Genomic DNA, 15,945 nt, shown 5'->3' with positions numbered 1-15,945 from the left:
TAAATTTGTTATTTAGAAAATAAAATTACTTAAAAACACTAATAAACTTTATATTCATGAATGCTAAGATTTAAAAATATATTAGACATAATACCTAAAAAAACTTATTAACTATACAAAAAATTTAAAATAAATTTTTATTTTTAGCATAATATTTAAAAAAACTCTTAAACTATTTTTAAAAATTCAAATAAATTTGTATACTTGTATTACGTTTAATCAAGTATCTGTATTTTTTTATTTTGACTTAAATAAGCCATTGTGACTAATAGTTGATTTAATTAAAATACTACTTGTCATTTTATATTATATGACATATTGACATGTTATAATAAATGATAATGCGGCATGATGATGGGTAATAATAGATGATGATATGTCATGTTAATGTAATATGACAATAAAACTATGTGACATTTTTTACTTTCCACATCAATGTCATGTTAGAAAAATGACAATTGATATTTTGACTAATTATAATTAATCAATCATTATTTATAAGAACTTATTTGACTTAAAATAAAAGTACAAAAGTTTGATTGAGTGTAATAAAAGAATAATGGTTTATTTGAATTTTCTTAAACAATTTAAGGGTTTTTTCGAGCATTATGCCTTTATTCTTTTATCACGTTTAATTTAATTCATATATTTTTATTTTGAACCAGTTAAGTCATTCTCACTAATTACTAACTCACTGTTACTAGTGAAAATGTCATATGTTATTTTTATGCCATGTGACATGCTGATATTTTCATAATGGATAATGATGTGACATGATGATATAATTATATGATATTTTTCATTTCAATCATTAGCAGCATATGAGTATAAAATGATAAATAATATTTTGATTAATGTAATTAGACATTAGTTAACCGTTAGTGATAAATTGCTTTAAAAAAAATCATAAAAACGTATTTGACTCTAAATAAAATTATATATATTACGGCACTTTGGATATTTGATTTAAATATAAATATATGTATATTGTTAATCAAAAGTTAACATTTGAATGTTTGTCAACACGTAATATTATGTTATTTGCATGATTTTTTTAGAGCAAAATAAAAATAAAAACAAGTCATGCTATCTCTAATAATATGAAATAGTCGATTTCTGTGATAGAAAAAACTTTATCTTTCAAAGTATAAGTTATTTTAAACAAAATAAAAGGTGGAGGATTACCATAAAAACCAAAATTCGGACGCCTGTTCCTTTGTCGTGTTAGAGTTGACGCCCCTTTAGTGATAGTGATGATATCTAGTTCAACCTCAAGGGAGAAGCCTGTGTAAACTTACAAGTAATTATTTGCTTGGATAAAAGAAAAGCTTCTACCATCAAAATCTGTTAAAAAAAGAATTGAAGAATGGCTTCGGGATCAACCAAGGTGTCAAAAAAGGTACATGTCTGAAAAAATCGATGCTCAGCTGACAGTGCTTGATCTGTGAAGAAGAATTAATAAGAAAAATTATTATAAAGTGAATCCAGATTGAACTGAGCTCAGTTATGTGAATGCAAAGAGCAAATTGCACTTGAAAGGGCCCTAATCTGTCGGTAAAAAGAATTTGACATTCCAGCTTTTCTACTTTATTTACTTTTAACAAGTGTCTAAGACATTGATGAACATCCATTCTAACAAGGAACTAACGCATTTTGTTTTTTGATTGGACCTACTCTTCTTAAAATTGAAAGTCATGGTGGGTCAGTTGTCTTTTGAAATTAGACAACGGGGAAAAGAAAAAGAATGGGACCCAAAACCAGACAAGAAGTAACAGGCGCCTCAAACGCCACCCGAGCTGTCTCCAAACATGGCCTTCTGCCACTTTCCCATGTGACTCAACTTCAGCACTCTCAAACTCACTAACCCAGTTAGCCAACACTGTACTACTCGAAATTTTCTTTCTTTATCTTTAAAGCAAAGAAGATAAGATACCCCAAAGCCCAACCTGTTTTCCAGAGAGAGATCCAATGGTATCTGGGTCACCCTATTTCCGGCTTTCTTTCTTCTTCTTTGTGCTGGCATGTTTGGTGACTGCTTCTTTGGCAGGTGACCCTTTTGTCTTCTATGACTGGACTGTTTCTTACCTCACAACTTCTCCTCTTGGTTATAAACAACAGGTTCATTATCTTCTCGTCCAGTTTTCTTCTGCTTGTGGAATTGATGTACTTGTTTCAAGATTTGATCTTTCTTTTCTACTGCATAATGGTTGTTAGGATTTCGGATAAAAATGGTATGTTGTGAATTATATGTTGAATTCTCTGCGGATTTCCATTTTTCTCTGCTAAGTGAACAAGTTACGGTTTAATTTTTGAATTTACTGTAACTATAAGGAGTTAAATTACTGCTGGTTCTTTTGAAGTAGTAAATGATAATGACTATCCTATTCTGAGAAGTTGGGTTTTGGAGTTGCCTAATCATGTTATCAAGATAACTAGGAACTTTCGACATGCACTTGGTATTTAATTATGGCAAGAAAACGGTCCCTAGAATCAAATATAGACTATGCTTGCCTAGTATGCCTGCCTAATAATTGTTCTGAACATCGTTGAGGAGGCAATTTAATTCCAAAAATGGTAGCTTTTGTCTGTACCATGCCAAATATTGTCATTAAATAACATACTGGCCTGAGCGAATTACTTGCTGTCAAATTATTTATGTTGGTGATGCAGAATTTATACTTTGAATAACTTACTGGCCTTAATATGCATTTTTTTTAAAAAAAAATTCATGTTTCAAAGGCTGTTGTAGTATGTTAATTCCAGGTGAATCTCAAATTGTTTATCTCCTGAATTGATAGCAGTAAATGTTGAACTTCCATGAAATATATTCATAAATTATACTAGTTAATATAATGAGTAATTCAAACTACTGATACTGAAGCAAAAAACTTCAGAACATGTTCACCGTACATGGAGGCTAATATGTGTATCCCTTTCCCCTTTATTTCTAAAACTTTGGTTTTTTTTTAATAGTGGCATTTTGCCATATTTTGAATTTAACTTGTTAGTAATTTGTGCTTATGGTCTTGAATGTGATAAATTACAATGGTGCAATATGACCCAAATAATGAACCCTACATAGTGAAAAGGCTTAGTTTGTTGTAGTTTTTGTCTCAATGATGTTGGAATCCATATGTTGGTCTATGTCTTGCCTGTTCAGCACCTCAACTCATGTCATGAGCTATGACCTTTTAGTCAGAAGTATGGCCCAAAACTATGTTATATGTTGATCATTGGAAGGTTGTTTACATAGAGCTGATGCACGCTGGCTGCTGACATTTTTTTTTGAATACCATTACTCCAGGTGATTGGTATTAATGGGCAGTTTCCAGGACCAATCCTCAACGTCACTACAAATTGGAATATTGTTGTCAATGTTAAGAATAATCTTGATGAGCCACTTCTGCTTACATGGTAAAAAAAACATGCGCCATGAAGGATTAAAAAAGATCAAATGAAGGAGATAAATCAATTAATTGGTTCCATCAAAAAGGAAAAATAATGATATCTGTCTTAATATTGATTTTTAATGCAGGAACGGTATACAACATAGGAAAAACTCTTGGCAAGATGGTGTTTTAGGTACTAATTGTCCGATTCCTGCTGGTTGGAACTGGACATATGAGTTTCAGGTCAAAGATCAAATAGGGAGTTTCTTTTACTTCCCTTCCCTAAACTTCCAAAGAGCTGCAGGTGGCTATGGAGGAATTATCATAAACAACAGAGATGTCATTCCACTACCCTTTGGGATACCTGATGGTGATATTACTATCTTTATTAGTGACTGGTATACTAAGAGTCATAAGGTCTGCATAAATTTTGATTTAGCTCAATGCTTTTTGTGTCTGTCAGCTAATCTAGTGAAATTTTGGGTACTAAACAATTGCTCTTGTGCAAAAACAGGGATTAAGGAAAGATGTTGAAAATGGAGTTGACCTTGGAGTTCCCGATGGTATCCTCATCAATGGACTGGGTCCATATCGTTATGATCAAACGCTTGTTAAAGATGGGATTTTTTACCAGATCATAAATGTTGAACCAGGTACACAACTGAAGGTGTGCGTGCAACGCTTGGTTTGCTGTTGTTTGCATTCACTGAACATTATCTTGCTTGTAGGAATAAACTTATATATACATAAATCATACCATCTTCCATATTTTTTAGAAGTATATTTGTTCTAGGCTTCTGGCCAGTCCCAGATGATGGGTTTAATTTGTACATGCTCCATGAAGGATAATAGCAGATATTCAATATGCTAGACATCTGAAAATACCTATCAATTCATTGGTAGTTTTTTGAGGGCAGGCTTGGATGTTCCATGAAATTTGAAGCATGGCTTTACATTTTCATACCATTAGACAAGTGTATCTTGCTTTTCATGGCTTTGCAAATTAATTACTAATAATATTTTTGCACTTGATTTTTTTGGGGGATGCGTTTCTGGTTTTGTACTTGCATTTATGACAGAATCCCAGTTTCTTCTGTTCTGGTTCTTTTCATGCTGTAGTTCTTTGTGTTTATTGAAAATTTGGAAACAAGAAATTAGATATGGTTCAGTTTACCTGAATTCTTGTGAAAAATGGCCATGTGATGTCAGACTTTTTAGTCGTGACACTTGTCTATACTTATTTGATGCTTGTATAGACATGAACTGGATTAAGCTTAATATAATTAGATAACTAGTAAAATGAGAAGGCTCTTTGTATTTTGGTGAAGCAACTTTTCTTTCCATAACTTGCTGTCTGAGATTTATTTCAAAGCAGATGAATGCTACCATGTTATTATTAAATATTTATGTTAATATTATGGAATTCTAAATCCATATGTATTTGATGCTTGTATAGACATGAATCGGATTAAACTTAATATATTTAGATAACTTGTAAAATGAGAAGGCTCTTTGTATTTTGGTGAAGAAACTTTTCTTTTTCATAACTTGCTGTCTGAGATTTATTTCGAAGCAGATGAATGCTACATTGTTATTATTAAATATTTATGTTAATATTATGAAATTCTAAATCCATGTGTATTGCTGTGTCCTTGTGCTTGATTATATTGTCATACCCACCTGTGGCCCTGTATTGTTTTACAAATTACAACATAATATCTTTGTCTATGTTTGGATCATTAATGTGATATGTTTGGAATTTGCTGCAATACTCTGTTGACACTATACCATCGACTTCCCTTTTCTGGTGCCTCTGGTAATAGCCAGATGTTTAATATTTTATCTGAAACAGGAAAAACATACCGCTTCAGGGTCCACAATGTTGGAATTTCAACTAGCTTGAATTTCAGAATCCAAGACCACAACCTACTTCTTGTTGAGACTGAAGGATCATACACAGTTCAGCAAAACTACACAAACATGGATATTCATGTGGGTCAGTCGTACTCATTCTTGGTTACCATGGACCAGAATGCTAGCAATGATTATTACATTGTAGCCAGTCCTCGGTTTGTCAATTCATCTGACTGGGCTAAAGTTACTGGAGTCGCTATCTTGCACTACTCCAATTCTCAAGGACCGGCTTCAGGTCCTCTCCCCGATCCTCCTAATGATTATGACACATATTTCTCAATGAATCAAGCAAGATCAATAAGGTTGTAGTTCATTTTATATTTTTTTTTAATCAAAGTTCAAAATATACTAGAAAATTTTCTTTGAGCTGCTATAAGAATTGTATGCTTAAAAAACCCTCATATTTAAAATGTTGAGCAGTTGTAAAGATTGCTTTTTCCTTTATCTAAATGCTGACAGATGTTATGGTCAAGATGAAATTGACTTTTCAACTGCTGAATGTGCTGCTAAACTGAAACCATGAAGTTCTCATCTATGGTACGCTGACTATATCTTTGTCATTCTGGTGCATTTATAGGTGGAATGTCTCTGCCGGTGCTGCACGTCCGAACCCCCAAGGATCTTTCAAGTATGGCCAGATTATCGTGACAGACGTGTATGTGATCCTCAATAGGCCTGCAGAGCTTATAGATGGAAAATGGCGTACGACCCTTAATGGTATTTCATACTTAGCACCTTCAACGCCCATAAAACTTGCTCAGCAGTTCAACATTCCCGGGGTCTACAAGCTTGATTTTCCAAATAGACTGATGAACAGACCTCCCAAAACTGATACATCTCTAATTAATGGTACTTTCAAAGGTTTTATGGAAATAATCTTTCAGAACAATGACACCACAGTACAGAGCTACCATCTGGATGGCTATGCATTCTTTGTTGTAGGGTGAGCTTTTAGCTTTTGATATCTTATTTCTCTTCCTCGGATGTGGGGATGCATGAATTTGACAAATTTCCATCACTATCGCAGTATGGATTTTGGGGTGTGGACAGAGAATAGCAGAGGCACATACAACAAATGGGATGGTGTTGCACGCTCTACAACACAGGTACCCCTGCCTTGTAATCTTGATTACAAATGCTTTCCGATGAAACTGCTCGGTAAAAATGTGGTGAAAAGGATGAGAGAAAAGAAAACAGGAAAGAGATCTTTATCAAATCATTGAAAGGAAGCTTGATCTTGATTTGAGAAACAAAACAAGGGGAAAACTATTCTTGAGAAATTGCCAGTCCAACTTCATTGTAGGGCTTATAAAAGTTAGCCTAAAGTGCTCAGATTAAGGAAGCTTGACTATCTTTATCATTGAAAAAGAGCAAGATTTTTCTAGTTTGTGGTTTCTTTTGTTAAACTGAGTTTATCCTTCAATCTAAGGTTTTGAAGTTTACACTTAGTAGCTACCTTCTGCTTTTAGCCTTTTTAACGTACTTTCCTATTAAATATTTTCAAGTAGTTGAGTACTAACCTTACTGAAAATTTTTTATATGTTTAAGTTCTCATGTATGAACAACCACTCCTAACATTTATACCTGGTTGCAGGTCTTTCCTGGAGCCTGGACAGCAATTTTGATTTCTCTTGACAATGCGGGCATTTGGAATCTACGTGCGCAGAATCTTGATTCATGGTATCTAGGCCAAGAAGTTTATGTGAGTGTTTTGAATCCAGAGGTTGACCAATCTGAGGTTCCGTTGCCTGAAAATGCCATATATTGTGGTATCCTTTCGTCATTACAGAAGTAAGATCTCCAAACAATGTGGTTCGGTCTCTTCTATAGTTTGTTACATTTTTCCTATGGGGGAATTATTCATGGAGATTTCTAGATTGAACCTTCACTTTTTCAATTGATCAAGTATAGATTGTTTCCCTCCATTAGTCATACTGTTAGTGTTAATGATCGTCTTTATATCTCCAGGGCATCTTGTTAAAGTTACTCCAGTTTTAAAAGTGATATAGGTGGAAACTCTTGGAATCACTGCATGCCCAAATTATCGAGAGATTATAGAAAAAGAAAATTTCATGCTCATATTCTTCATTGAACAACCTTGATTTTGGAAAAGGATACTACTACATTCCTCTAGAAAAAAAAATAAAAAATTCTGGTACAACAATATCGTTATTCTACTGAAGGAAAATTGGATTATGGGTTCTGCCAAGATCCCACAAGAAATGCTATCACAAGGCCAATAGGATATGTAAAAGTACAACTTTTGTGTTGGAGATTTTCTACAAACTTGTTTGCTACTATTTTCCTTTTATTGTTTGCTAATTTCTTTATTTTTCTCTGTAATTACAGGGATCAGGCTCAAAGGGTTAATTTTTCTGGTGCACCGTCAATTTCTGATTCAAGTAAAACAGTTTTCATTCTGTTAATCATGGCCTTAATTGGGCATTCACTCAGGTAACAATGGTGAGAAAGAAAATCAAGTAAGCACCATAATTTTACCGCTGAACCAGCAATACGAAGCCTCTGTCAGTGGAAAATAGTAAGATTATGGATCAGATGGCCTTAGTTTGGTTGGGAAACAAAATTATGGACAGCGAGTAGCTTACAATCTTGTTACCTGAAAATCTTGTACTATTCTTGTTGAACTTGTCTCATTCAACCTGCTGGAAAAACTGCATGTTATGCCATTGAAATAGGTGCACATAGAAGTTTTAAGAAGAGCAATTGACTGTAAAGGAAATTGTACTGGTAGTCTGTAATTTAACATTTTTTTGGTAGTGTATCATGCAAAATTTTAGCCCATGGTATTGTTGAATCTCTTCATGTTTAGTTAAATGTATTTTGTAATCTTCCATTGCTTGATGAGTTACAGACACTGTTTTTGTGGACCCGAGGGGCATAATTATCCTCTGTAATCTCGTCGAGCATTTCAATTTCGTTTGCAGAGTCATAAACCATTTGCTCCAATATCTGCTTTGAATCATCAAACTTGAAAGTAATCAAGCATTGCATGCATCAAGAGCATTTCACACGCACTTTGCTTGCGATTTCTTCTTACATGGAGTATCAAACAGGGGATGCATAATTGGCGTTATTGGGAGTAATGGGTAATGGCCAAGGCATTGACCAGAAACAGACAAAAGACAAAAAATAAAAAAAAAAGAGAACTTCAATCCTCCATGAGCAATGATCGAAGTCTACCAGTAGTCTTTCATTTTATTACAAAAATGCCACCAAGATGAGTTGAGGATACCAAGAAATGCATAGTAAATATGGTCGGTAGAGTCAAGGTGGTCCATTCTTTGCAGGTAATGTATCCAACTACAAACATTGGTAATAGAATGGTGATCCCCTAACCAAAACGGTGTTTAAACTTTTCGTACGAGGACTTGTATAAACGAGAAATAGATTGAAAACCAATAAGGCGAATGACAAAGCCTTAAAGCATGTGAAGGTCACCGAACCCAATGTCTATTTTTTGACAAATTTCTTCTTAAGTTACTATGCTAACTTGGATTGTACAAAGAAAACGCAGACGTAAAGTAAAGGCAAGCAATCGTGCTTCGGCATCATCTTGCAAGAACAGTTAAATGAATCCTCAACCAACAACTTGAGATTTTATTCTGCACGTTTGTCCGTCTACAATCGACCTCAAAGCCTCAAACTCGTGAGTTTCTGTTTCAATGGATCACAAACTTCACTCAAGGCCAATTTTTTGTCTTTTGCTTGTCTTGCCTTGAAAGCATAAAAAGCTAGAACAACTTGCATACTGACAAAGCCCATCAATTTGTGCTAGAATCATTATCCTCACTCCATCGAACAGTGTGTTGGCACACGTCAGAGAAACAGCCTCTTTAAATTCCCCAAAAGTTTATCAATCAATCCATAGTGGAAGTTCTACTTGAAACTATAGCTATGGCTAAGGCTACTACTCTTGGCTTTTACGAAGTCATATCTTTTTGCCTCTTCTTTAGCTTTGTGGCAGTAGTTACGCAGTCAGCTCCTGAGAGCGCTCTGGTCACTCAGCTTCCTGGTTTCGCTGACACTTTTCTTTCGAAGCACTATTCCGGGTATTCCCTGAGTCGATATTTTCATCTTTTCTTAATTCATTGCTTTTCTTCGAATTTCCCATAACCTGGGAATTATCACTATTGCTGGTCAAACTCATGGGGAATTTTTTTTTTTGAAGGATTATCCATGAATTGGGTAAATTATTGCTATGTCCTAAGTTTGGTTGGTTTATTTTGTTATGTGGATTTTTCTTTATTGCTTGAAGGTATGTGAATATTGATCAAAGTCATGGCAAGAATCTGTTTTACTATTTTGTGGAATCTGAAAGGAAGCCATCAGAGGATCCAGTGGTTCTTTGGCTCAATGGTGGACCTGGATGCTCCAGCTTTGACGGTTTTGTTTATGAGCATGGTATATACTATGGACCATCAATCGATAAAAGATGTTTCATATTTTTAATCTGATATTGAGATCTTTCTGTTTCACCTTAGTTGTTCCCAAGTAATCAGTTCATTTGGGTTTTTAGACTTTGGAAATATTTAATTGAACTGTAAGATTAATGCGCAATGGAAGGTGAAATGAAGTTCTGCAATTTATGGACTGATATTCACTTAGATGGATCAGGAATCCCCTATTTTAAATCAGTTGTTCTGTTTTGTCCTTGATGAAAATTAATGTGGGTCTATTTTGTGGCCAGTTGCATAATTTAGTGAGGTTTCATGGATCCTCTTTTGCACTGTAGTGAATTAGAATAAGATAAATTCATGCTTCAGATAAAAAATAAAAAAGAAAATTTGAATTTCAACAGATTGCATTTCATCGTTTTTGCTGAAATGATTGCCTGTGGTGCACTTTTCACCTCGAGTACGACACCTTATTCTTTGTAGATGGAGAGTTATGAGAAATTTTATCAATTTATAGCACTTGCATGTTATTGTTCATTCCAGGTCCTTTCAATTTTGAAGCAGCGAAGACAAATGGAAGTTTGCCCCAACTGCATCTCAATCTTTATAGTTGGTCCAAGGTTGTAATTTTCCAGTTTTTTTTTGATAGGGGAAAAAGGAGATGTTTGATTTGTTTACACTCCTTGCCCCCATTGCGGTACAATTTCTTAGTTCACATTTTTTATTTCAGGTCTCCAACATTATATATTTAGATTCTCCTGTTGGGGTTGGGCTTTCTTATTCAAAGAATCAAAGTGATTATGTGACTGGTGACCTACAGACTGCCACTGACACGCATGCATTTCTGCTCAAGGTGAGAAGGAATAGAAATGTTATAACAAATTTAGCTCATTATTGCTTGAGGGCTTTATTTGCTGTGATATTTAAATCTAAAGTATCTGCTGTGCAACAGTGGTTTCAGCTATATTCCGAGTTCCTCTCAAACCCGTTTTTTATTGCTGGAGAGTCATATGCTGGAGTATATGTGCCTACTCTTTCTTATGAAGTAGTGAAAGGTATATCCTCCTAGTTTAGATTTTATTCGTTTTAAGGATAAATCTAAAGTGCAGATATGAATCTTTCAGGAATTGATGCTGGTGCAAAGCCTGTTATCAATTTCAAGGTATGACTATATCTGGAAACTATTTTGGTTAAAGTTTAAACTCATGCCTGCTAGCCACAATCTGAAGTCATCATAAACAGGGATATTTGGTGGGAAATGGAGTTGCAGATGATGAATTTGATGGCAATGCTCTTGTTCCTTTTGCACATGGGATGGGCCTGATTTCAGATGACTTATATGAGGTGCGTGGAGCAGCCCCAAAAATGATATTTCATATTTTTATGGCAGTTCCTTTTGCCTTAATAACACTAGATTTTCCATTAAATGACTCCTTATGCAGGATGTCAGTAGTAGGTGTAATTACTTGGTCTAAAAATTTGCTGCAGTGCTTTTCAAAAAAAAAAAAGTTTTTGCTGCGGTAAAATAGTTGGACTTTCTGTTCTACTTTTGACCTGAATCTGTGTTTTCAAATTGTGGGTTTTCTTATTTGTTTGTGGTTGGTGAAGGACATTATCTTTTGCGTTTCAAAACCCAGTATGCCATATGGTTTACCTCTTTGAACAAGTTCAAATTTAAGCATTTGGCAGTTGTTGCTAATACTTTTTGTTAGAAATGTCTGTCATACTAACATAAGTGGCAGGTTTTAATGTGATGAGTTGGGACTAAGCAACTGTAGTGCACCTAGAAACCTAAGTTTTGGTACCTTATATGACCAAAAAACAAACAATTCACATCAACCAAAAATCTTGGATTTATACGTACGTTTTTCTTTTGATTTTTGGATTTTTCTTGGAAAGTTTCTGTGTTTGTTGATTAGAAGCTGTTAGATTCAAACTTGTTGCATGTGCTAGAGAGAAAACAGGCCATAGTTTCTCATTTTCAAAAACCTAGTTCTGATAGTTCAAGCTACATATTGCAGGAGGTTAAGAATGAGTGCAGGGGTAATTTCTATAACCCACTCAGTGACACTTGTGAAAGCAAACTACAAAAAGTTGATGAGGTAATTTGACTGCTTAATTGCTTGTTTACAATGATTTAAGGGAAAGTTCAGATAATTTGAAATTGCATTTTCTTTGATTTGCTTCGAAACTTTGATTAATTGCAGGACATTAGAGGTTTAAACATGTATGACATTCTTGAACCTTGTTATCATGAGCCAGAAACACCTGAGACTGCAAATATTAAGATTAGACTACCTTCCAGCTTCCGGAAGTTAGGTGAGACTGACAGGCCACTTGCTGTAAGGAAGAGGATGTTTGGTCGTGCCTGGCCTCTTAGAGCTCCTGTAAGAGATGGAATTGTTCCAACATGGCCACAACTCCTCAATAGCCAAAGTGTTCCATGCATGGTAAGTTTAACTTATTCTGAACTATTATAAGCTGTCAAAAGATTTCTAATGTGAAAATTGCTTTTTATGTATCTTGTATCACATTTTTTTAATAAATACATTCATAGGCTTCTTTTTTGTTCCTGTCAACTGCAAATTTGATGCTATTCAGTACGCATCCCAGCAAAATAGCACAGTTCTGACATGGCCCTTGATGTTGGTAGATTAAAATGGGTCCTGACTCACAACTCTCATAATTTCAAATGAAGTGCAAACTGTGTAAGCTTGGGACAAAAAGCTTAGTCTCCTTCCGGTAGTTGCTTTTGCATTTGGAAGGGAAAGCAAAATATGTGTATTGATGTAAAAACAAGCTTTTGTGGAAGTAAAATGAAAATGGAAAATAGCAAACTAGCAAAAGTAACAACCAAAAGGAGTCTTATATATGTTCAATATTTGTATTATACGCACCATTGCACCTCTTAAGATTGGAACTCTTTCCTCACAACTAAAGATGGAGTCAATAGACCAGGTCATGATTGATTGTTTGATAATTAAACTTTTACTTTGCTATCAGGATCCCCTTATGCAGTCCATTCTTGTCATTGGATCTAAAAGAAACATACGGAAAAGTGAACAATTGGAAGCAAGTCTTTGCTCTTAAGGAGATTTTTTGGTTAATATTATTTGATGGACTTCATGTGCTCTTTTGTCAATTTCTTTGCTGAGAGATTCCTTGTGTGCATCTGACTTGTATAACTGATATGGCGGTCTTATTTATCTGTGATTTGTCTCGAACCATCTTATTGAAAGGATTGTTAAGTTACATACTCAAAATATTATATGAATTGTGTAGGATGATGAAATAGCAACAAAATGGCTGAATGACGCAGCAGTTAGGAAAGCAATTCATGCTGAAGAGGTGAGCGCTCTCAAAGTCATTATCTCTCTAAGTTTTCAAAAGCAGTAATTTTATGATCCTGTGATGCAATAGGAGACTGTGATCGGTACATGGCAGTTATGTACCGACAATATCTTATATGATCATGATGCTGGTAGCATGATCAAGTATCACAAGAATCTAACTTCTAGGGGATATCGGGCACTCATATTCAGGTAAATCTCCAATTAATGTTGTGTAATATTTCAGTTCCTTTCAGAAATTCTTTTGTCATTCTGTTTTCCCCCTCATTCTTTCTTTTTTCATTATGGACCTGAAAAAATATATCCAAGGACTCTTTGGGGGAATATTGGTGCAAGGCATGGCATGATTCACAAGTCTTATTTCCTTTTCCTTGATTTCAGTTACTAGACAAATAGCAATATATATATATTTATATATATAGATATAAAATAGGTTACCTCAAAGAATGATTCAGTCTTAGGATGTCAAGATTGTAATTTGCTGGCTAAAATACTAAATATACCCCTGAATAATCTCAAAATTTTCAAAAAAGTTCTTATCCTTTTATTTTACCCACATAAGCCCCTATTCTATGATTTTTACTTATATAAGCTCTATGACACCTGTGAGTTTAACAACTATTAATCTGGTGGCCAATTGTAATCCTTCACAATTGTGGTAGATGGCGTGCTTTTTTGACATGGTGAAATTGGATTGGAATTACCACATCTTGGGTGGGAAATTTGTCCACTCAACTAATTTTGTCACATAAAAAAAGCCACATTAGCTTCCATGTGTGCAGAAAATGCTAGTTGGCCAGTGATCATATGATGCAAGTCGCATTTGATTGTCAACATAAGAGCCTATGTGGGTACAAATCATAGAATAGAAACTTATTTAGATACAATAAAAAAATAGTAGCTTATTTAGGAAAAAGTGAAAAAGTTCAGGGGCTTATTTATATTTAGCCTAGTTTGTTGTTATGACTTTGAACTTACTGTTCAGAACAAGCTATGGCAGTGCTTTCGATTTTACTATGCCTCTTCAGAAAATCTATAGTGTTAATTTCCTCATTTGTCTAGCAACTTAGAAGTATTACATGCTATATTTCACTGTTTCAACCGCTAGTTAGATTATTTTACTTTTTCCATTTTTGTAGAACTTACCTTGTAGTGGACTTTGAATTATTGCTAAATTTTGATATTAAAAAAAAGGAATTAGTTGAAAAAGAATAAATGATGAAGAACAAGTAAGGGAAAGAGATAGAAAACTCAAATTTAGAGGGAAAATCAGAAATAGACAGAAGGAAATAGGGAGGAACAGAGGAAATCGGCGGGAAAGCAGACAAACAGAGGAGAAAGCCAAAATAATCAATAAAGGGAGAAAATCTCAAGAACCAATATCTCAAAATTTCAATGTTCAATAGTCAAAATCTCATCAAAACTAAAATAACATAGGTATTTGTACCTAAACCCCAAACTTTAAGAAAATGCAAAATACCAAATATAACCCTAAAACCTTGTTCCTTGTAAAAAATGTAAAAATAACATAAATATGCTGAAATATCTTAAATATATAAAAAAGTTACAATTAAACCCATAAAATAAAAAATAAATTCCTATCTAATGTGATATCTCGACTAGGATAATTGCATCCTCCATCAATAAATTTGTAATACTAGATAATTTGATTTAAATTTGAGTGCAAATCAAGCACTGTCTTTGATAAAATATTTGTGGCTTTTGGAAGTTGGTTGGCATATTTGGAGGAATACACTGTGAGAGAAAATGTTTAAGAGGTTGATGGCTCTGAATGCTGTATGATGTTGTCGCAAAATAATTTAAAACTCTCTGTGTAGAGTCTTAACCATAAGTCATGAAATGGGGTTTCAAGCTTGAAATCCCCACCTTAGTGTCATAAATTGTTTAGTTTCTATACATACCGTAGATGGAATCACAGGAATTTGGCCCCTCCTCTGGAAGACCTGTGCATTGTAAATTTATCTGAATCTGCGTTGGGGGATCAAATTTATGATGTTTAAACTCTCATTGCGGCTACTTGCTTGGAATTAAGGAAAACAAGTTAATACCATGAAAAATGCATGGTATACTTTATGTTAGCCATTAAATCTTCTTGATTTATGTTCTCTGATAAGCAGTATGTATTTAACTTTTCTGGCAGCGGGGATCATGATATGTGTGTTCCATTCACTGGGAGTCAAGCCTGGACTAGATCAGTTGGATATAAGATAGTGGATGAATGGAGGCCATGGGCTTCCCATGGACAAGTTGCTGGGTACTTTCAGTCCCTTTCTTAAGTATTTTATTATCAAGGAGAATCTCATTCTGAATATATTACTACTAGGTTTCCAAATGAGATGAAACGATTTTCTATCCCATAGTAATGGCCTTCATGTTGTGTTTGCAGGTATTTACAAGGTTATGAGAACAACCTGACCTTTTTAACCATAAAGGTATCACATTGCAGATATTTATTTGCTAATATAATGAGTGTAGCAGGATATAATTGGAACAAATATCTCAGGTTGCCAGTGTTGATTAATTTATTTATTGATTCTGATTGAACCTATTTGTTTGGGTGGGTACAGGGAGCTGGGCATACTGTCCCAGAATATAAACCTCGAGAGGCATTGGATTTTTATAGCAGATTCCTGGCAGGGAAAGCTATATGAAAGGCATTTTATGAGCTTCACCTTTGTTTGTATCTCTTCTTCTTGACATGAAAAGGAGGAATACAAATGGCTTATACACATGAGTACAGAACTGAATTAATTTAAGGGGAGATATCAAAGCACTCTGTGTTGTAGGAGTTCGTAATATTTATATTATTGGATCTTTAATTGGTGATGATAATCATAGCCTTCTTTTCTTGTCTTT

At 34.4% G+C, this 15,945-nt stretch overlaps 2 protein-coding genes across 4 annotated transcripts; both read left to right on the top strand.

The window, feature by feature from the left end:
- LOC18612627 (monocopper oxidase-like protein SKU5) lies at positions 1,734-8,172 on the top strand. 2 transcript variants are annotated; one of them, XM_018118679.1, is made up of 9 exons: positions 1,734-2,118; positions 3,305-3,414; positions 3,536-3,806; positions 3,904-4,042; positions 5,242-5,605; positions 5,881-6,246; positions 6,331-6,409; positions 6,898-7,094; positions 7,653-8,172. In XM_018118679.1, exons 1-9 carry the CDS (start codon positions 1,969-1,971, stop codon positions 7,759-7,761), a joined length of 1,785 nt encoding a protein of 594 aa, XP_017974168.1. In that variant the 5' UTR covers positions 1,734-1,968; the 3' UTR covers positions 7,762-8,172. The 2 variants fall into 2 exon arrangements, with proteins under 2 accessions (XP_017974168.1, XP_017974172.1); XM_018118683.1 differs by lacking the exon at positions 1,734-2,118 and adding an exon at positions 2,130-2,231.
- On the top strand, positions 8,814-15,945 carry LOC18612626 (serine carboxypeptidase-like 20). 2 transcript variants are annotated; one of them, XM_007049525.2, is made up of 15 exons: positions 8,814-8,970; positions 9,100-9,373; positions 9,580-9,725; positions 10,262-10,338; positions 10,449-10,571; positions 10,671-10,773; positions 10,843-10,880; positions 10,961-11,062; positions 11,740-11,820; positions 11,926-12,168; positions 13,001-13,066; positions 13,139-13,260; positions 15,230-15,343; positions 15,476-15,521; positions 15,657-15,945. In XM_007049525.2, exons 2-15 carry the CDS (start codon positions 9,219-9,221, stop codon positions 15,738-15,740), a joined length of 1,500 nt encoding a protein of 499 aa, XP_007049587.2. In that variant the 5' UTR covers positions 8,814-8,970; positions 9,100-9,218; the 3' UTR covers positions 15,741-15,945. The 2 variants fall into 2 exon arrangements, with proteins under 2 accessions (XP_007049587.2, XP_017974190.1); XM_018118701.1 differs by having other exon boundaries at positions 8,814-9,373.

Source organism: Theobroma cacao, chromosome 1, assembly GCF_000208745.1.
Source record: "Theobroma cacao cultivar B97-61/B2 chromosome 1, Criollo_cocoa_genome_V2, whole genome shotgun sequence".
NCBI classification, from domain to species: Eukaryota; Viridiplantae; Streptophyta; class Magnoliopsida; order Malvales; family Malvaceae; genus Theobroma; species Theobroma cacao.
This window is presented reverse-complemented; position numbering and strand designations above follow the sequence as displayed.